This window comes from Mobula birostris, chromosome 9 (assembly GCF_030028105.1).
Source record: "Mobula birostris isolate sMobBir1 chromosome 9, sMobBir1.hap1, whole genome shotgun sequence".
NCBI classification, from domain to species: domain Eukaryota; kingdom Metazoa; phylum Chordata; class Chondrichthyes; order Myliobatiformes; family Myliobatidae; genus Mobula; species Mobula birostris.
The window spans coordinates 109,936,385-109,958,426 of NC_092378.1; the positions used below are offsets into that span (position 1 = coordinate 109,936,385).

Here is a 22,042-nt window from a genome sequence, read left to right on the forward strand (position 1 = left end):
GATTCTTCTTCCACTTTATATTCTGGAATCACTTTCCAACATTAATGAGGAGCATGTATTAAACATTATACTGATACAAATCACTAACAATGTACCTCTCGCTTGCCACGTGTGCCATATGTGGGAAACAGCATTGTTCCTGTTGTTTCTCACATTTCTGAACCATGGCAAAATAACAGTAACCACTTAATTCAGCAATGGACAACATAATTCAATGTTGTCATAAATATTGGCCAAATGCATTAAGACACGAGTCAAAGTAGGTTCAGCTGTTTCCTGTGGGTAAGTATGAGAATAAGGCTTGCTTGTTAAAAAGTCTAAAATTGAACGTAGTTGATATCTTCAAGAAGTTCATGATTTTTAAGTGCTGAATTTCTGACATTTTAATGAAGCTTTAAGCCATTGCAGAAAATTAACTCAGACTTCAATTAAACAAGCATGTTTTTTGTGTACCAATGCAAAGGTAATTTATTTATTTCATAATTTAGAATGCAATGCCAGCAAGATTCTTCCTGAATGGTACATTGAGGACAGACCATTTGGAAGCAGACTTCATTGGCCACCTCCAAATGGACAACAGATTTGCCATAATGGAAATGCAAACAATATGGACATCGAACCCCAGTATTGACATTGGTTTGAGACACTCTCTTCCTTCACTAGTCATCACGGGTGTCCCAATGGAAAATAGACTACTGATCCGAACAAGCAGAGAGACAAAGCATGAAGCATCTCTTGAGTTGTTGTTTGGGGAGTGTAGCTTAAGAGCTGTTTGTGACTTCAAAGGTCCAGGGACGAGGAAGGAGGGAATAAAAGCAAACTGGTCGGCCTCTTTTATGAACAGATGCCCCATACTTGAGGTACGGAAGAGAATTTATAACTTATTTCTAAATGAGAAAAAGCCCGCCCTTAAAATTAATTGACAGTTGGAACATCCATTTTGAAGTGTAGTATTAAATGCAAAACATGTATTTATTTATTTCTTTACTGAGATACAGCACAGAATAGGCCTTTCCGGCCCTTCAAGCCATGGCATCCAGCAATCCCCCAATTTAATCCTAGCCAAATTACAGGATAATTTACAATTGCTAACTAACCTACCAACCAGTATGTCGTTGGACTGTGGGAAGAAACTGGAGCAGCAGAGGGAAACCCATAGGGTCATGGGGAGAATGTAAAAACTCCTTACAGACAGTAGCGGGAATTGAACCTGTATTGTAAAGCATTGTGCTAACCACTGCACTACCAGTTAATTCCAGTCAACTTATTGATTTTCCACATTTTTAACTAGTTCTAGAAATCATTTATTTGTGGCTAAGAAATTTGATAAAGGTATTTCAGAGTCATGAAGATTTTTGACAGACTAAATAAGGAGAGAAAGAATTTGGTTTACCAAAGAGTTCGTAACCCAAAGTTCATTAATTTAAGGCAATTCACTCAGAATCAGAGATGATGTGGGTCTTAATATGTTTTTCCACAAATGTGTTGTCTGATTCTGAGTGCACTGCTTGAGGGAGATTCTTCAATTAGGGACACTTTTGATTGCTTGAAATTCTGAAAAAATGAAATTTCCTGAACCTCTGTTTTGTTTATATTATAGCCTTTACTTTAGGCTCTAGAATGAAGACCAGATCTTGGCATTGATCAACCTTTATGAGAACTTTTCTATTTTAAGGTGTTTTGTAGAGTTTTCACAGATGAGTGGCATTACCATCACACCATCAAAATACTGAATTTAATTTAAAATGAAATGACAAAGAAAGATTTCAAAGTCAATCCTGCAAATAAGAAACATGCCCTTTAATAAATATGTTTTAACTTATATTTAAGTATATTCAGAATATATTTTTGAGACACATTTTCTTAAGCGTGCCAATGTTTTCCTTGGCTAAACAATGAAATATTTGTTTACTAGTTAGATTGTTGGAATTTTAACCCTTTTTGACAGAATACTGATTTTGGCATCAAAGCACTTGACTCCAGCAAATGACTTCAGACCAATATTACAAAACAAAATTTTACTTCCCATCAAAATATGCACTATGATGGTAATGACAATACTTTTGACTTCGACATACAATGGTTTTAGTTTAATATTTACTCTGACAAAACATCTGTCCAACTAGAAGAAGCAACACTTACAATTAAAAACACATTATTTATCAAAATTCAATTAGAGATCACAAATTTTAAGGCAGGTGGCTAGAGAATTTTGTTAAAAACATCGACGTGAAACATGAACATAGGCAGTCCAGCATGGTCTCAGCATTGTCTAGTCTGTTTAAGAAAAAAACAATAATTTGCCTAACCCTCCCAAACTCTAGAATAAGTAGCAATTCAAATTTCAAACAGATTATAGAGATCATTATTTTTCTACTGTCCATAAAAAACAACACTTTTTTAAAACATTAACAAAACATTTATTCAACCCTCTACACACTTTTTATCAGTAAGACTTATAAAACATTCACGGAAATCCCAACAACTCCGAAAAAGACAACACTTGAAATTTAAAGCACTTTCTTATAGTCTCCATAGTCTCCATTAATGCATAAGTGAAGCCTCAGGAAGATAGGGGTCATGCTGTTCTTGTTGCTGGCCTACTGAAGATTCTGACAGGGTATTTTCTAATATATCTTTGTACTGCTTATCTTTTCTTATTAGCAGCCATTTTGTTTCTTTGATTAACTCTTTACTGTGGTCACTTCAGTCTCAATTCACGTTTTAGCAATTGTGAGATGATCTTAAGTTTTCCTGTCTCCTTTCTTTTTTATTATCTCTCTTTCTCTTTCAAGGTACTACTGATATTTCACTGGGTCTTTAATTGTGTCTCTGTATTTTTTTGATTGGTCTCCTGATGATTTTGAAGCCATCTTAACAACTTCACCAATGGAAATGGTAATGACATTTCTCACTTTTTAAAGAAAAAGTTGGCTAAGTCTCACACTTGCTAACTTGACTGGATAGGTAGCTTGTAAATGTAATTTAAATGTACAGAAATAAAGTAACGTAATTTATTTCTCAGTTAAAACACTCAAACAGTAACTCGTTTGGTAATGACACATAATAAGCATACTCTCAGATCGGGGGTATGAAACTTTAAGTTACTCACATTTCTGGACATCAAAATGTCAGTCATCTGTCATGACAGCCACATGTTCCACTGTCACTTCTCATTTCCATGGCAACCACCTAAGCAGTTGTTTGAAAAAACTTGATTGGTCACTAATATGTGTTGCGAGTTGGTAATGACAGAAGTGATGAAGATAGTAATCCTTTGTGATAAAAAAGTCCACATTTTACAAAATTAACCCAGATGAACTTGACATGTGTTTTAAAAATTTTGTGAGGAAATACAAACTAAAAGTTTCATGAATTTAATACTTATTATTACTTTAGTTTGAAGACAAAGTTACAGAGTCTGGGTAGGGGACAAGCACAAAATCGTGAAATTCTGGCACATTCAAGTTTTTAACTCACTTAAAAATTTAGAAAACATTATTTATGAAGCATACTGAAAAAAGTTTAGTTACCATTAGCTAACTTCTAAAACTACAGTATTTGTTTTTATTAAAACTATTTTTTTTCTTGAAAATCTGTCTCAGGGACAGAAAAGTTACCCTAATTAAAGAATCACACTTGAACTGTTAGTTCATACAATTGCAATAGTAACGTTCAAAAAATAATTAGGTGAGTACTTGAGTGGGGTAAAAATGGATTGGGTAGGTAGGATATGTAAGGGGTTCTGCATTGAGAACTGTTCACAGTAAGCTTTTTTTCATTATTCAGTCTTAGTGGGGTAGATCCTTGGGTGAGTCTTCACAGTGCTGAAGAGTCTGTGCATGTTGTGGTTATCAGACAGTTGATGGATCATCTGTACTCTTTCTCTCTGCCTCCTCTACTTAAGGTGACTAGATTTTTGTGTGTTGAATCTTAAATTTCAATTCCTTCACAACTTCTTTCTCTTTCAGCTGGACATTTCCAGTCTGAACTTTTGCCTTTTTGGTTAATCAGCTCTTGGATCTCCTGCTCATTCGTTCCAAACTGAACTCGGTGTTTTCCAGTTGAAAAGTTAAGCTTTGGTGATAAACTATCTTATTTGCAAGCATGTGCAACTCCTATTTCCAGAGCACCAAACTCTCCAAGACTGTCTAATCTGGAGTGAGGGAATTGAGATCATGAAGTCAAATTGGACTTCCCTCCTTGATTGGTCTAATTCATTGCCTTCTGGAGAGCTTTTCTCATGCATTTCAGCTCCAGCCTAGTCTGTTAATCTATGCCTAAGAGATTCTGCAGATGCTGAAAATCCAGAGCAGCACACAAAATGCTGGAGGAGCTCAGCAAGTCATCAATTGACCTTTTCAGTTGAGACCCTTCATGAAGACTGGGAAGGAAGGGGGAAGAAGCCAGAATAAGGAGGGGAAGGAGTTCAGCTGAGAGGTAACTGGTGAAGCCAGGTGAGGGGGAAGATGGGGGGGTGGGGTTGGTGAAGTGAGAAGCTCGGAAGTGATAGGTTGAAAAGGTAAAGAGCTAAAGAAGAAGGAATCTGATAGAAGAGGAAGATGAACCATGGAAGAGGGACACCAGAGTGAGGTGATGGAAAGAGGAGGAGGGAAAGGGTAGGAGAGGAGCTGGAATGGAAGAGAAAGGGGGGAGGGGCAGAATTTACAGAAATTTATTTTAAAAATCAATGTTTATACCATTAGGTTGGAATATAGCTCCTCTAACCTCAGAGCGGCTTCATCATGACAATAGAGGAGGCCATGGATTGACTTGTCAGAATGGGAATGGGAAGTAAAATTAAAATGGGTGGTTACGAGAAAATCCTGCCTGTTGTGGCAGACAGAGTGAAGGTGCTTGACCAAGTCGTCCCTGGATACAGTAGGAGACCCCAACAGGCTCGCAGATGAAGTGTTGCCTCATCTGGAAGGACTGTTTGGGGCCCTGAGTAGTGATGAAGGAGGAGGTGAAGAGGCAGATGTAGCACTTGCCCTGCTTGCAGGAATAAGTGCCAGTAGGAAGATCAGTGGGAAGGAATGTGTGGACAAATGCGTCGCAGAGAGAGTGGTTGCTGTGGAAAGTGGAGTGTGGTGGGATGGAGGGCTATCCCATTGAAAATGGCGGAAGTTGTGGAAAATAATGCATTTGATGCAGAGGCTTGTGGGTGGTAAGTAAGGACAAGGGGAACAGTTAATCTAAATATGTCATAATCCTAAAGATGTGAAAACCCTATCCATTCCTAATGCAAAGACTCCACCGCTAAATAAGTCTGCAGGGAACTTCCCAGAATAATTCCCAGCATACTGTATATGGGTATTGGTGAATTTGCAACTATTGAACCCTCCAGGCTTATGATGGGCATACACTAAAGAGTGAAGATACTTAGGCCCCAATGTTTAACTCACATTGCAAGAAATGTTTTCTTGCCCACATTAAATATATTTAATGTTCTGCCAGAGTAAATAGTCCACTTTTTGTGTTGTATTTTTACATGCCAGGATCTCTGCATATCCAAGTGAATGTTTACTTTGTTTTCTCATAGAGAGCGGGTGTTCCACTGAATCTAGAGACCAGTGGTTTTCTGGATATCAACAGCTGCAACGTTGCCATACAAACAAACATGCTCAACGATGATAAAACAGCTGAGTTGCATCTGGAAACATCATGTGATCCCAAGTACACAGTGAAGGGGCTCCTAAAGCATTCCATTCCGCTGCTGAGTAGCCAAGGCCTTCCCAGTGAGAGTGAAATTCTTCTGTCTGCTGCAAAGGGAGAGAAAGTGGATGGTTCTTTCCTGCTGCAGTCTGGAAATTGCAAATTCCGAGCCAATGGGAACTTGAGTCCTGGTGCAAAAGCAGAGTGGATGTGGGTCACCGAAACAGATTGCCAAGTTTTAAAGGTAGAACTCAGTTAAAGTAAAAATATTAAATAACCATAAAGCCTGTAATAAGTAAGTATGTAATCTCCAAAGAATGTATACTTCTTAAAAAATAGGAAGCATACTTTTAGGTTTAGAACATCATGATTAACCAAATCCCCTAATGGCTATTAAAAAGATTAAGAATATTCTTAAGAAGGAAGTTTTGAGAGCAAAGAGAGAGAATATGAGATGAAACTGGCAGGTAAGGTGAAAGTAAAACCCAAGATTATGTTAAGAATAAAAGGGTGGCTAGAAAGAGAGAAGGCCCACTAAGATCAGCATGGCTACTTATTTCTTGGGAAGGGTTGGATTTTTAACAAATATTTCTTGCCAGTGTTTATTACGGAAATTATCGTGTTTGCTTAAGAGCTAAGGGTAACAGGTGGAGATGTTTTGGAGGATATTCATATATTAGGGAAGAGTTATTTGCAGTCTTACACCGCATTTAAGTGAATAAGTCCTCAGGGCCCGCGCATCTGCATCTTTGGACTTGTGGGTGGCTAGAGAGGAAATTGTGGCGGGCCTTGCAAGGACACTGGTGGAGTTCCTGAGGACTGGAAGGACAAATCAGGTAATTACATCAGTAGTGGGCAAATTACTGGAGGGATTTTGATAGACTGATTATGAGTCAACATGGCTTTGTGTGTGGGAGTCATGACTGATGAACATTTTAGAGTTTTTGAAGCAGTAACCAAACAGGTAGATGAGGGTCGGGCAGTAGATATTGTATATCTGGTCTTTAGCAAGGTCTCAATAAATGCCAATGGGATAAGCTGGTCTGGAATGTTAAGTCCTGTGGAATCCAGGAGGGCTAGTTAAACTAGCTCAGAGCTAGGAAGTGAAGTGTGGTGCTTGAAGGTTGGTTCTTGGAATGCTGGCCACTGACAAGTGATCTGCCGCAGGGGTCGATGTTGGGAATCTTGTTATTATTTACGTAAGTTATTTGGATGCAAATACACAATGCTTAATCAGTAAGTTTGTAGATGACATGAAACTAGGAGGCATTGTTGACAGTGAAGAAATTAATGATAGACTGCAAGGAGGATCTTGATCATTTAGGGAAATAGGCTGAGGGGTGGCAAATAGATTTCAATACAAATAAGTGTGAGGTTATGCATTTTGGAAAGTCAAACAAGTCAATGATTTATACTATGAAAGGTAGGGCACTAAGGAGGGTAATGGGACAGAGGGACTAATGACTGCAAGTACATAGTTCATTGAATAATGGTAGCCTTCATCAGCTGTTTAAGATGGAGCACTTGGAATGCTGTGTACAGGTTTGTTGTGTTATAGGAAAGATGTGGTTAAACTGGCAGGAGTAAAGAAAAAAATATGAGGTGTTGCCAGGGCTGGAGGGATTAGATTGTAGGGATAGATTAGCCAGGCTGGGTCTTTATTACTTACAATATAGAAGAATGAGGAGTGGTATTATAGAAATGTTTAGAATTATGAGAGGCAGAGATAAAGTGGACAGTAAGTCATTTTCCCAGAGTAGGGAAGTCCTAAACTAGGGTGAATAGATTTAGGGTGAGAAGGGAAAGATTTAAAAGGGACTTGGGGGGGAGGGGAGCAATATTTTTCACGCAGAGGGTGGTGAGAATAAAGAACAAACTGCCAGAAGAATTGGTTGAGGCAGGTACAATAGTATAATTTGAGAAATACTTGGATAGGTACATGGAGAGGTGGGACTCAGAGGGAAATGGACTGAACACAGGAAGTTGGGCCTGCTGGGTGGGTACCATAGTCAACAAGGACTCAGTGAGCTGAAGGGCCTATACTATGCTGTGTTGCCTTGGGTACTGTCACCTCACAGCTTATTACTTCATCTGCCCTCTTCCACTCATCTGGCCTATCACCTCCCAGCTTCTTACCTCACTGCCCTACCCAGCTACCACCTTCTAGCTTGTACTCTTTCCCAACCCCACTGCCTTATTCCAGCTTCTTCCCTTTTCCTTTCCAGCTCCGAAAGGGTCTTGACCCAAAAAGTTGATGATTTATTCATTTCCGTAGATGCTGCCTGATCTGCTGAGTTCCTCCAGCATTTTCTGAGTGTTCTGTTGCTTTATGACTCTCTTACAAATTAGGATGCACTACCAGAAGAGGTAGTGGATCATAGGGGACTGAATAGTAACTTCTAAAGGTGCTTTAGGTGAAAAATTGGTTCATAAGACTAGTGAAAAGTTGGTTTATAGGTCTAATGAAAAGTTCTTCTGAAGAGTATCATAAAATAGGTAAAAAGTATGTTCATGTGCTTAATGATTCCTTAAGTGTTATACACAGTGTATTGAAGCTCATTTTTATTTCTAAAGTTCAAAGTAAATTTTATTATCAAAGTAGATATATGTCACCATATTCAAGCCCGAGATTCATTTTCCTGTGGGCATACTCAGCAAATCTATGGAATATTAACTATAACAGGATCAACCAGAGTGCAGAAGACAACAAACTGTGCAAATGCAAATATAAATAAATAGCAATAAATAATGAGAACATGGAGTAAAGAGTCCATAAAGTGAGATAATTGGTTGTGAGAATATTTCAATGATGGAGCAAGTGAGTGTAGTTACTTTCATTCAAGAGCCTGATGGTTGAGGGGTAGGTTGAAGGGTAGCAACTGCTCCTGAACTTGGTGGTGTGAGTCCTGAGGCTCTTATACCTTCTACCTGATGGCAGCAGTGCGAAGAGAGCATGGCCAGGGTCTCTGATGATGGATTCTGGTTAAATAGTAGTTTAGGAAGTAACACTAGGAGGTAATACATTTTAGGAAATCAGCGTTGTAAACACACGTCAAATACATTGATTACATTTTTTCAAAGTCATTAATATTTTCCAGTAGAAATTAATAATCCCAGAATTTACCCAATCCCAAAGTGTTGCATGTGTTCATATATCTATAAGGAAGACCAACGTTGTTGATTAAGGAGTTTGGTTGCTTATAATTGAAAGACACTGCAATTAATATTTTAGGATGAATTACTCTCATTATGTTATTTATACCTCTGATCCATTTCATAAGAAGTTCAAGATGTTTGTTTCAAACAAATGTTTAGAACAAACAAACATTAGGACATTATTTACTACAGATATCTTTTTTAGAATTTCATGATTCCAGCCCATTCACAGTGCAATGGATCCATTCAGATTGATGGCTGTAAAGGAGAACTTCTAACCAGCATCCAGTTCGAAGAGAACAGTGCTTCCTTGGAGCTAAGGACAGAGTGTGACCCAAAAGTCAACATGGAGGCCACCTTTGATCATAACTTGCCGGTGTTGGGGGGAATTCCGGCCCACAGCAGGCTCTTGTTTACAACAGAAAAACGCTCAAAATCTGAGTTTGAGTTGGATTTGAAGTTAGGTACCTGTCATCTTCTAGCAAGTGGAGGTCTTCAAGTGAAAAATAAAACAGAAATAAACTTTATGGTGGATAATAAATGTGAAAAGCTGCAGGTATGATTAATATTTTCCCCTGACTGTTTGTGTTAGAAGCTTATTAGTGAATTTGTTAGATTTCTGCTGCTTTATTGCACCAGGGTGAACAGATTCTAATCTGTTAAGTAAGTGGCCAATATTGAATCAGTGAGATAATTTAATTTTGTATCCAAACTTCTAACTTGTCTAATGCTGGTTGTCTGCTGTGTCCAATGATGACAGGACACCAGTGTGGGAGGGTTTTTAAGGTGGAAAAGATGTTGCACTGGAGCAGTTTCAGTCTCTTATTCTCAGAAGTCCGACTTCAGTGATACAAACAAGCATCACAAACTGGGGTCTTTGGTCGCAGTGGATGACCATGATGTTTTCTGTGCCTTGTCGTGCCCTTTGCTCTCCCAGAGCACTGCAGTACCACCTTCCTGGCCATTGGATCTCATCCATGCATTCCACCAGAAATGACTTTGCACACTGGGACAGACATGTCCCTATCTCACCGGGGAATGAGGCTGCCAGCTACCCTCACCTGGTTTAGCCCGCCTGTCAAAGCGGTGTACTGGGGTGTGGCCACTGACACATGCAGATAGCTACTTGGAGCCACAAGTGAGAGCTGAGTGTCTAGCGGGGATCAAAGGTGAGTGAGCTGCCCCCGAATGGACGTGACAAGCCCCTTCACTAGAGGTGTTACTCTTTCCTGGAAGCTTCCTACACCCCATAGTTCATCTAATAAAATACTGCAATGTGATGGTACTAGCAGGCCTTGAACAAAACATAGGCCAATGCTGCTGTCAATGTCTATTATATTCAGTCTTATCAATGAAATGAAACTCATATAATTTGATACACAGGTCAGGCTGAGGGTTTAATGTTTACTGTTTAATAATATTACTCTGTACTATTACATCAGAAGATGGTTCTTCCCGCAAGAAAATGCAAATATGTCAGGTTGTGTATTCCAATCTTATGCATATCTTCAACTTCCAGCAAGGGTGAGCACTTCTAACAGGCAGCAGGGGCCCTCTGCTGCATCACCAAAACTAGTTGGCGGGCCTAAAAATGCCCTCATTGAGCACAGTGATTTTATGTACTGAACGAGATAATTTTATCAGAAACTGATTATGTATTTTGTATGTGGGTAAGGCAATTCCAAACATTGGTGTCAGTCTTCTTGTGCCAGTTATGCATGTGCTTTAAGGCTTTTGAATGTATTTAATGGAATCAGTTTGAAATTGGTGCTGAATAAATATAAAGTTCTTCCATGTTGGTGAGGCATGCAAACTCTAGCAGTGATCTTAATCAAAGGGTTGAAATTTAATTTGGAGTTAAGGAATCTAACCCTAACCCCTCCCCCCCCAACTGGCAGGGTTCTGCCCGCAAGTGCAAGATTTTGATTCTCCTCAAGACATGTCCAATCTTTAACACTTCTTCTGTGATCGCCTCCACCTTCCTCAACTCTACCCATCTCCACTCAATCTGGCTCCTTGTGTCTCAAACTTGAATCTTTCCTCATTGGCTCCACTGCCGAATTTCTTCACTGGTCCTTTCAACTCCACTGATCACTTCCTTCAGCTTCCACACTCACCATTTCCTGGCCTTCAGCCTGACCTCTCCAAAGGGATCCTCATACCCAGCCCCCTCTACCACTTTCCCCTCCTTTCTGCCACTCAGACATTACTACTCCTCCGTTTTAGCCACCCTTCCCCAAGTTAATTTCTCTCCCACCCCACTTATTTAATTCACAGTTTCCATTCTGTGCAAAGAGACTATATAGGCAGGACTGTCAGTCCTGTTCCAAAACACAAAATGCCTTGAGTCATGGAATGAGATGCAGAATACTTTAGCTTCAGAACCTAAAACAAAACTGCTGTGTGCCCCCAGACAACCTTGCCTAAAACATTGTCATGTTTTGAATAGTTTCTAGACTATTGTGTGTTTATTACTTTAATAACTTGCTTCAGATGTATTACAAGTATTAGTGCTGTAAGATTTAAGTGAAATATATTTCCTTTGTGTATAGACTGAAAGCAGCTCTAATTTATATTTGTTGCTCACATTTATCTTCACTTAAAAGTTTGGACGTGTGGGCTTTAGTCTTAGAAGGGGTATAGCTCTTCCCGCTATCTCCTGTGCTATCCTGACCATACTTCTTCACACCCTGTGTCCTGTGCTATCTTGACTATAGCTCTTCACACCATGTCTCCTGTGCTATCTTGACTATAGTTCTTCACACCCTGTCTCCTGTGCTATCCTGACTATAGCTCTTTACACCCTGTCTCCTGTGCTAGCTTGACTATAGCTCTTCACACCCTGTCTCCTGTGCTATCTTGACTATAGTTCTTCACACCCTGTCTCCTGTGCTATCCTGACTATAGCTCTTTACACCCTGTCTCCTGTGCTATCTTGACTATACCTCTTCACACCCTGTCTCCTGTGCTATCTTGACTATAGCTCTTCACACCATGTCTCCTGTGCTATCTTGACTATAGTTCTTCACACCCTGTCTCCTGTGCTATCCTGACTATAGCTCTTTACACCCTGTCTCCTGTGCTAGCTTGACTATAGCTCTTCACACCCTGTCTCCTGTGCTATCTTGACTATAGTTCTTCACACCCTGTCTCCTGTGCTATCCTGACTATAGCTCTTTACACCCTGTCTCCTGTGCTATCTTGACTATACCTCTTCACACCATGTCTCCTGTGCTATCTTGACTATACCTCTTCACACCCTGTCTCCTGTGCTATCTTGACTATACCTCTTCACACCATGTCTCCTGTGCTATCTTGACTATACCTCTTCACACCCTGTCTCCTGTGCTATCTTGACTATACCTCTTCACACCCTGTCTCCTGTGCTATCTTGACCATACTTCTTCACACCATCTCCTGTGCTATCTTGACTATAGCTCTTCACACCGTTTCCTGTGCTATCTTGACTATTGCTCTTTACACCCTGTCTCCTGTGCTATCTTGACTATAGCTCTTCACACCCTGTCTCCTGTGCTATCTTGACTATAGCTCTTCCTACTGTCTCCTGTGCTATGACTATATCTCTTCCCACCGTCTACTGTGCTATCTTGACTATTGCTCTTCCCACCCTGTTTCCTGTAGCTATCTTGACTATAGCTCTTCCTAAAATGTCAACTGCAGCGATCTTGACTATACCCCTTCCCACCCTGTCTTCTGCAAAAAATGTCATTCTTCCTTTTTCTCAGTTTCTCTGTCTCCACCGCATCTGTTCATAGTATGTGGCTTTTCTTTCCAGAGTATCAGAGATGTCCGCCCCCTTCAAAGAACGGGATTCCCTTCCTCCACCATTGATGCTGCCCCTTCACCTGGATCTTTGCCATTTTCTGGACATCCGCCCTCACCCCACCTTTCCTCCATCTTAATAGGGACAGATTTCCTCAAGTCCTCACCTACCACTGCATGAGTGTCCACATCCAGCATATTATTCTCTGCAACTTCCGCCATCATCAACAGGATCCTATTGCCAAATATGTCTTTACCTCTCCCGCACTCTCCACTCACCGCAGAATTTGCTCCCTCCATGATTCCCTTGTTTATTCATGCCTCCCCTCTAATCTCCCTCCTGGCACTTATCTCTGAAACACAAGAAGTGCTACAACTCCTCATTCAACATCTCCCTCACGTTCATTTGGGGCCCCAGATAGTCCTTCCAGGTGAGGCAGCACCTCACCTGCAAATCTAATGGGGTCATCTACTGTATCCAGTGTGACTGATGTGACCTCCTCTACATTGCTGAGGTCCAACACAGATTGGGGGCTTTGTTGAGCACCTTCGCTCCATCTGCTAAAAGCAGGTTTTCCCGGTGTCTATCCCTGTTACTTCTAATTCTCACTCTCCTTCCAAAATATCGGTCCAAGGCCTCCCCTACTGTCATAACGAGGCCATTCTCAAGATGAAGGAGCAGCACCTCATATTCCATCGGGGTGGCCTCCAACCTGAAGGTACGAACTTCGATTTCTTTGACTTCTGGTAATTTTTTCCCTCTCCTCCTTCCCCCTTCATTCCATTCCTCACTCTGTCTCCACTCCTACCTCTTCTCTTCTCATCTGCCTGTCACCTCGCCCAAGTGCCCCTCCTTCCCTTTTTCCCTTGGTTCACTCTCCTCTCCTTCATTTCCAGCCCCTTGCCTTTCCCACCAATCGCCTTCCAGCTTCTTACTTCACACCCCTCCCCCACACATCTAGCTTCATCCGTCACCTTCCAGCTTGTAGTCCTTTCCCTCCCCGCACCACCTTGCTCTGGCTTCTTCCGCCTTCCATTCCAGTCCTGATGAGGGGTCTCAGCCTGAAATAACGACTGCTTTCATTTCCATAGACCTGCTGAGTTCCTCCAGCATTTTGTATGTGTTACTGTGGGTTTCCAACTTCTACAGAATCACTTGTGTTTAAGCCTTAGTCTTTTCTGTATTCTCCAACTCTTATTCAGTGAGAGTCCATCAGTATGGCTAGGGCCATCTGTTTTTCTAATTTCTGACTATTAGTGTAAATTTGATGATTCTCAGAGACTGCACATCTTCCTCTGAGGAGAATTCCGGTGTAGCGTTGCATGAGTGAAGAATACAAGTAGCTCCTGGTTGTGGGGCCCTGCGGTAGACACTGCAGCAAGAGCAGGCAGAGTATTTTAACCTCTCAGGCTTCAGATCCACTGATGTTTCAGGAGGAAAGTGTACCAGCTCTGCCCCTTCTACCCCTCTCCATTCCCGTGGTTACCTGCTGCTTCTGTGCTTCCTGGTGCCAAATCTGTAGGCCTCCCTCAAGGAAATTCACATCTTTTTCCTGACTGACCAGAATGCACATCATTCCTTAGTGTACAGGAAGTTCATATCTTTGATTTTACTCAAAATTAACAATATGACTCTACGTACGTACATACTACTGCAGAGCTAAAGATAAAACTTCATTTGGTCTGTAACTCTCAAACTTTCAGGAACTGGGAGCACCCATGAAGATTAATGGATCAGCGTACACTGTGGTAAATGGAGTCAGCTTTGAGTCCCAGATGCAGATAATTGTTGATCAAACCGCTCTGGAAGGTCAGCTGACTTTAAATGCCGGTGTTGTAAGTACTCCATGGGGTTTTAATCACGTCTTCTCAATGGCACATTGGACAAACTAAGTCAACAAAAATGATTTGGGGACAAAAGATAATCAATCAGTGGAGTGAGGATACTTAAATGTCAGTCATTATATTGCACTGCAACTGAAAAACACAATTATAAAATCTGCTAATGAGACTTGCAGTTAATAACATTAAACTGACTCATTTCCCATATTTAAGGAACATTATTAAATCCGTCTATAAAATCTGTTTATAATGACTAAATTATACAATTACCAACAGTAACTTTAACTATTTCCTCCCCTCAAGAGCAAGCACGAGATCAATGCCTCATTGTTACACAACATTGAAGCGGCCACACAACTTGGCATCCCAAGAAATACAGTCGTCACATTAACAGTCGAGAGGCAAGATGACACATACAAGCGGTCTGTCCAATTTATTATTGACAGCAAACAGGTAAAGTATTACAGTTCGATATTCCTGTTCAAATGGATAAGAAGTCTAATCGATGTTGCAAAACTGTACCAACTATTTCAAACCCTGTTTATTTAATAACATATAACTTTAGTATCTCATAAAGTAAAGATGAACGTGCTAGTTGTTGCAAAAGTGCCTGCTCTGAATTCTTCTTAGTTTATTGGTGTTCATTAGTATACTATGATTCATTCAGTGAGGTTACCATGACATAATTCCACAGGTTAATTACCATTAATTTGGTGCAGTGGTTTTCAGTATGAGACAGATGATTACCTTGCACTCTGACAAGAAAGCTGATTGAAATTCCAACAGCAGCAATAATGAAAAGTGCATTTAGAACATTTATTTGGAAAATGATTTTCCTCAATAATAAATCAGTGATATAATTTATTCAGGAAAGTAACAGAGAAAACATTATTGTGTTCACTCAACATATAATTAAATGTCAGGATAGAAGGTTCTCTATTTTATGGATGAGCTCATTTTCCCAATTTGTGTCTGTTCACCCCTGGCTCTGCATAGGTTCTTGTTCTAAAGAGAAGAAAAATTACTACTGTCTTATCCTGAAATGTACCATGTGATCAGTCACTTACCAACTCCCAACAATCCCCCATCAACTTATTACAAATACAACATCTGTTCAGGTGCCACTAGGAAAAATATTCTGAATGCTTCACAAATTGAGGTTTCACTAAAGAAAGTGGGGAGGAATTTAAAAGAAAATTAATGAAGGAATAATAGAAGAAATACGATCCATGAATTTTTTGAATATGAGCGTGAATGAAGCAGGGTGGTGCTGATGTCCTGCCTGAGCACAATGGTACAGAATTAAGTATAGAATACGTGGTGATTCCAGTGTGTGAACAGGGTCACAGGTTAAACAGGATTGCAAGTGTAGTGAGACTGTAGAGTAATCTATAGAGAGCAGCTGGATTTGAACTCAACAAAGCAAAAATAAATCGGCAATGTCCAGGACTTTGTGAAGGAGAGGGTTTGGAAGATAGAATAAGAAGGAATCCTCTGAGGATCATGCATTTTCAAATGTCAGTGTTAGCACACCTGTGACTTGCTTCATATGTGTGACAGACTTGACATTTCTGGGCACCTTACTATTTATTGACAACAGTAAAGTAATATCATTATTGAAGTATCATGAGATGCTATTGCAATTTAACATACTTTATCCAAAATCATGGACTTTAAAACCAATCATAATAAGATGTAGCAGGCCCCCAATGTTAATATGATATATTGAAAAGATCCATAGAAAAAGCTTTCATTAATCTATTGCAAATATGATTATATTTCATTTAGATAATTGAAGATCTGACTTTTGTTCACAAGGCAAATCATATTTCATTAAACTATAAACTTACTCATAATATGGAGTTACTCAAGACCTTCTTCAAAGATAACCACATTGATATACAGGTAAGCAGCCAGTCAATGAAACATAAATGTAATTTTTGTTCATTTTTTATTTATCTAAAATATGTAAAGACTTTCAATCATGTTGATTGAAATCTGTTTCATATAAATGTTAGCATTGTTAAGTACTTAAAATGTAATGTAAATGATTGGTGCCAGTGGAAAGAATGGAGACAAAAATACGCTGGAGCCTACTCTCCATCAGGGACATATTGTATATACAGAAAGGAGCAGGAATATCATCAGCAATCTCACCCACCCTGCACGTGGACTGTCCGTCTCACTCCCATTTGGGAGGAGGCTACGTAGCATCCATGCCAGGATCACCAGACCCAAAACTAATTACTTTCAAGACTGCTCAACACCTCAACCACTAAAACAGCCACTACTTTATTATTTCCCATCAGTCACGTTATATATACCCTGGGTTACTTTATACTTTTTTTTGTGCTACATCGGACCGGGAGTAACAATTGTTCGCCCTTACAGTTGTGTACAGGAAATTACGTTAAACAAACTTGAATCTTTAATCTTGAATTTTGAACTAGTTTAACAGAAAATAAAATTTCAAATAAATCTTGAATAAAGGCTTAAGCTAATGTCTGTAAAATCCTATTGGAACAGCAGAAATGATATCTGAGCCAGTGTTCATTAAGCAGTTCCTTACAAGGAGCATGATTTTTATATGATGTCACATTTCAATTATGTCTATAATATTTTAAGCAGTTAATTAATATTTTCTCAATAGCATTTTTAGTCAATCATTAAATTCCTACCCGTGCCATACTGAATAGATTAAAAGGGGTAGCCAAAGTTGAATGTAATTTCAATGACCTGGATATCGAATGACACGATTACACATTATTGAATATTGTAGCTAGTTTGCAGATTCACTTTTTTACAATGTACGTCAGGCTAAATTGAAGGTAGATTACCAATTAAAAACCATTTTAGTGCAGGGGAGCAGAATTGCTCTGGTGGCTTTGTGTGATGACTGTGTAAACATTCAGGACATTTTATTTTGAATCTGCTGTTCATTGTGCAAAGAGAAACTCTTCCCCAGTCCCAAAATACATATGGAAATTGGTTCAACAGGACAGTACATATTCAGAGACAATGCTTCAAGCCTGCTTGATCTCAGCAGATAAGTATAGAAAATCCTGGGGGAATACATCTACTTTTCCCCAATAGCTTATGATATTGGCAATGGCAAACAGTGAATTTAGCCACTACATGCAAGCAGAAATGTTAAGTTGCAATGAGGGGTGTGTCATATAAGATAGTTCCCAACACGGGCATTGTAGCAGTGTTGGATGCCGAGTGTGCTAATTGAGCTTAGGTGCCAGGATGTTGAAATCTAAATTCCTCTTATGGGACAGCTGTCAATCTTGGAACTAGCTGCAAAGTTGCTCCTTTTATAACAGCTCATGACAGGGCAAAGAATTCAACTCAGCCCACCAGAAATTACTGAAAGAGAATCCCTATTCTGCAGTAGAAACAGTGGGATTCTGCCAGTGACTAAAATCCCAGCGTCTCTCTCCCTCAGCTGCATTGTGATTTCATCTGAAACGCTTTGGGATTGTACTGAAAGTACTCCTTCAAGTCCAATTAATTCCAGACAGTGATAGAAACATGTGGTCTTCAAGGTGCACTCATGGCTTAAGTGGGTTTCTTATCTCTCATTCAGAGGAGGGTTGAAGTCCCACAGCAAAGATTTGAATACGTGATCTGCACTGACGCTTCAGTGTAGGATTTGAATGGTGTGACAGATCTCCCTAGGCTAAAGTTCATTCCTAATAACATGCTGAAAACAGCAGATGTGAGATTACTGCAGGGTGACACTTTGATACAAGTAGGCCCTGTCCCTAATTCAGTCTGCATCCACCCCTCCCCACCCCCCCCATTATCCACAAAGTTTAGTACACTAATGTCACAGTAATCAAATTCCCAATCAGTCAGACATAATCTTGCCACCAATTCAAAAGATTCAGCTGACGAAATATGCCCCAGGATTTGATCCCAAATGGTGGATATTCAACCATCTCCTTCGGTTTCCCAATTTGGAAAGGAAGAAATATGAGAGGGAAGTCATTCAATGGATAGTTGTGTGGTATACTTCCTTGAAAAGGCAAAGTTAATGAACTTTAAGCAGGAATGCTTATCAACCTTTAATGATAATAAGTTTGGAGGCAAAGGAGGAAATAAATAAATATTCTTCTACTTCTACTTCAGGTCAATGCTAATTTCCAAGGCATTGCTCCTAATCTCGAGGGATCTGTTCAGATTATTGTGGATGGTGAGAAGTCCATTGCATACGCTGTCAAGACTTACACAAACGATGAACATTTCAAGCTAATGATCAGAAATAATCACAACAGTGAAAATTTAGTGAATGTTGGTTATCCCAAGGAGATTGTGCTTGTATTGAATGCACAAAAAAACGGTAAGATTTTAAATTTATGCTGAACTTGTACCATTCCCTAAATTATGAAATCAGAATTTTTTTGATTATACCTGTAATATCTATTCAGTATCTTCATATATCTGTGGCTTTACAATGACCACTGATCGTGTTTCAATTCCGCTGCTGTCCATAAGGAGTTTGTACATTGCCCCCATGACTGCATGGGTTTCTTCCAAGGGCTCCAGTTTCCTCCCACATTCCAAAGACATACAGTTTGGGTTTGTGAGTTCTGAGTATGCCATGTTAACACCAAAAGCGTGTGGGCAATTGCCAGCTGCCCAGCACAATCCTCACTGAGTCAATTTGATCTGAGACGACACATTTCACTGTATATTTTGAAGTACGTGACAATAAAGCTAAGGTTAAAATATTTTAATCTCACTTTAGAATGTGGTTGAAATCTCATAAGCTAAGTAGACAATTGGTTAGGGCTGGCAAGGATTCAGCACAATGGATTTATTGGCTTTAATTTAAAAAGTGGTTTCATTAATCATTGAGTATTGAAGCTTTAGTGAGAACATTTGCATATAAACATGAACATATTTTTTAATGTGCTGCTGAACTTCATTTTGCATAATTTTCATCGCAATTCACAGGCTGCACATTAATGCATTCTTCACAGTGAGTGTGACTGACTTATGCACAACTGCATGCGTCTAAACTACGCAGCATATCTAGTGGCAGTCAATCCTAGTGTAATGCTCGTTTATCAATTAGACTTCCTGTGAGCAATTAACACACAATCTGCAACGTACTCCAGAAATCAAACTGAACAGCGGAAAGCAGTTCCACATCTGCACAATTCAGAATAGATTAAGCATCTTGGGGGATGGATGTGGGATGAATCATTTGGACTTCAAGGGGCTGCACACCGCAGCTGCCCAAGCTACAGATGTTTATTTTTTCTACTTAGTGAGATGAAGCCAATTATATTTTTTCTAACATAAGGAGGCAATAGTGGGAACTCAACTGGAACTCTAGTGTGACTACACATGGGTGGATAGAGTCTGAAGGCAGGATTTCTCTGCCAGAGGTGACCAAGGAAGAAAGGTTAGCCAGGAGGACCTTTTCTCCAAGAGGTTTCCAAGAGCAACACTCCTGTATGAGTTCAGTGAGCAATCCATGTGTCGGCTAAGATCTTCAAAACAAATGGTCGGCAAGATCTCCTCCTGCGGACAAAATTCCAGATGGGCGTCCATGCCCAGGGTTGTGAAAGTTACTATACAGTGACCCATGGATCAATCTATGTGGCTGCAGCTGATATGTTTCACAGCTCCTGGTGGCCAGCTCACCTTTGCACTTGCAATATGATGGGGACTCTCTGCTGAACGAGAGTGGAATTCATTCCTTTTTCTTTAGTTGTGAGCCGCAGTCACAGTGAGGAAGTTACTAATTCAGAGGCTTCCTAGATCTACTGGGTAGTATAGACTGCATGGTGCACATGTGAGTCCTAAGGTTACATCAGAAACAAAGACTTAGCATCTCCTTGACCATTTCTAAGCGTTGTGGTCATGGTGGTCTTCCTGCATTTTGAGCTGTACATCTTCCTTGCACGAGATCTCATCTGAAAGTGGGATTTCCATCTGATTGTCAGCGAGAATAGGAAAATGCTGACATCAGTAGTAGATTGGCTGACAGGCAGAAGACAAAGAGTGGTAATAACGAGGGCCTTTACTATTTGGCTGCTGGTGACTAGTTGCGTTCCACAGGGGTCGGTGTTGGGATTGCTTCTTTTCACGTTATATGCCAATGATTTGAGTGACGGAATTGATGGCTTTGTGGCCATATTTGTGGACAATACGAAGGAAGACGGTGGGGCATGTAGTGTTGAGGAAGTAGGAAGTCTGCAGAACACTAAGCAAAGAAGTAGCAGATGGAATATAATGTAGGGAAGTATATGGTCATGCACTTTGATAGAAGGGATAAAGATGTAGACTATTTTCTAAATGGAGAGAAAATTCAGTGGTTAAGAAGGCAAATCCAATGTTAACATTCACTTCAAGAGGACTGGAATATAAAAGCAAAGATTTAATTCTGAGGCTTTTCAGGCATTAGGTCAGAGTGGACTTGGAGTATTGTGAGCTGTTTTGTGTCCCTTATCTAAGAAAGGATGTACTGGCATTGGAGAGAGTCCTGAGGAGATTCACTCGAATGATAGGGTTAATGTATGAGGAACTTCTGATGGTTCTGGGCATGTACTTGCTGGAGTTCAGAGGAATGAGGCGGGAGATCTTATTGAAACCTATTGAATATTGAAAGACCTAGATAGATTGAAAGTGCAGAGGATGTTTCCTATCGTGGGACGTCCCTTAAGAACAGAGATGAGGAGGAATTTCTTTAGTGGAGGGTAGTGAATCTGTGGAATTTATTGTAATAAACGACTGTGGAGGCCAAGTCTTTGGGAATATTTAAAGTGGAGATTGATAGGTTCTTGATCAGTAAGTGCACCAAAGGTTACGAGGAGAAGGTAGGAGAAAGGGATTGAGAGGGATAATAAATCAGCCCTGATGTAATGGTGGAGATGACTCAGTGAGCTGAATGGCCTAACTCTGTTCCTATGTCAAATGGTTTTATCAAATCCAGGGTAAGGAAGTGGTTCTTGTCCCCCTTGATGACCACAACAGGCTGTCTCAGAGTGAAGGAGTCACATGATCTTACTGGGTTCACTCAACACATGGCCCTGTTTCCCATCAGCTCTTTCACTCAATGAGGCTCTGTTACCTGCACTCCCTTTAAACTCACCAGGAGCCCAGTTCCCACACTTCCTTTAAACTCACATGTTTCACTGAAAAGTTTATTATGCTATTGTGTAATGTCTTTAGAAAAGTAAAATACAAATATGTTGGTGTATTAATACAAACAACATCGAGTAGTGCAGAAAAATCTGCCAATCCATCACCACCAAAGTCTTGAGTGTGCCGATTGCCAGAGTGTTGCCGTGTAAAATTGAAAGTCAACAATATCAACCTTTGTCCCATCAAAAACCAACGCTCTTGGCACTTAACATTATAGCTGCATTTCAATATTCCCAAAACTCAGTTGATTAGGTTTCCATGCTATTGGAAATAGTGTAAACTAAGGAAATTAAATTACTTCCAATAGCCACTCAAACCAAAATAACCTCAGTTCAAATTACATGGAGCTGCATTATAATTCCAAGTAATTCTGTGGTACCGCATTCCTGAAAAAGCTGCTGCTGAACTGGTGGACAAACATTTTAGGCATACAAGTCTCTTCTAT

At 40.0% G+C, this 22,042-nt stretch overlaps 1 protein-coding gene across 3 annotated transcripts in view; it reads left to right on the forward strand.

The window, feature by feature from the left end:
• LOC140202958 (uncharacterized) overlaps positions 1-22,042 on the forward strand; it is a 228,661-nt gene that overhangs the window by 125,707 nt on the left and 80,912 nt on the right. For 2 of the 3 annotated variants that reach the window (XM_072268599.1, XM_072268601.1), the window contains exons 33-39: positions 489-860; positions 5,543-5,899; positions 9,017-9,367; positions 14,299-14,430; positions 14,740-14,889; positions 16,225-16,341; positions 18,571-18,781. In XM_072268599.1, the coding sequence (XP_072124700.1) occupies positions 489-860; positions 5,543-5,899; positions 9,017-9,367; positions 14,299-14,430; positions 14,740-14,889; positions 16,225-16,341; positions 18,571-18,781 (1,690 nt within the window). The remainder of the gene's footprint in view (positions 1-488; positions 861-5,542; positions 5,900-9,016; positions 9,368-14,298; positions 14,431-14,739; positions 14,890-16,224; positions 16,342-18,570; positions 18,782-22,042) is intronic. The other variant, XM_072268600.1, reaches the window with a different exon arrangement.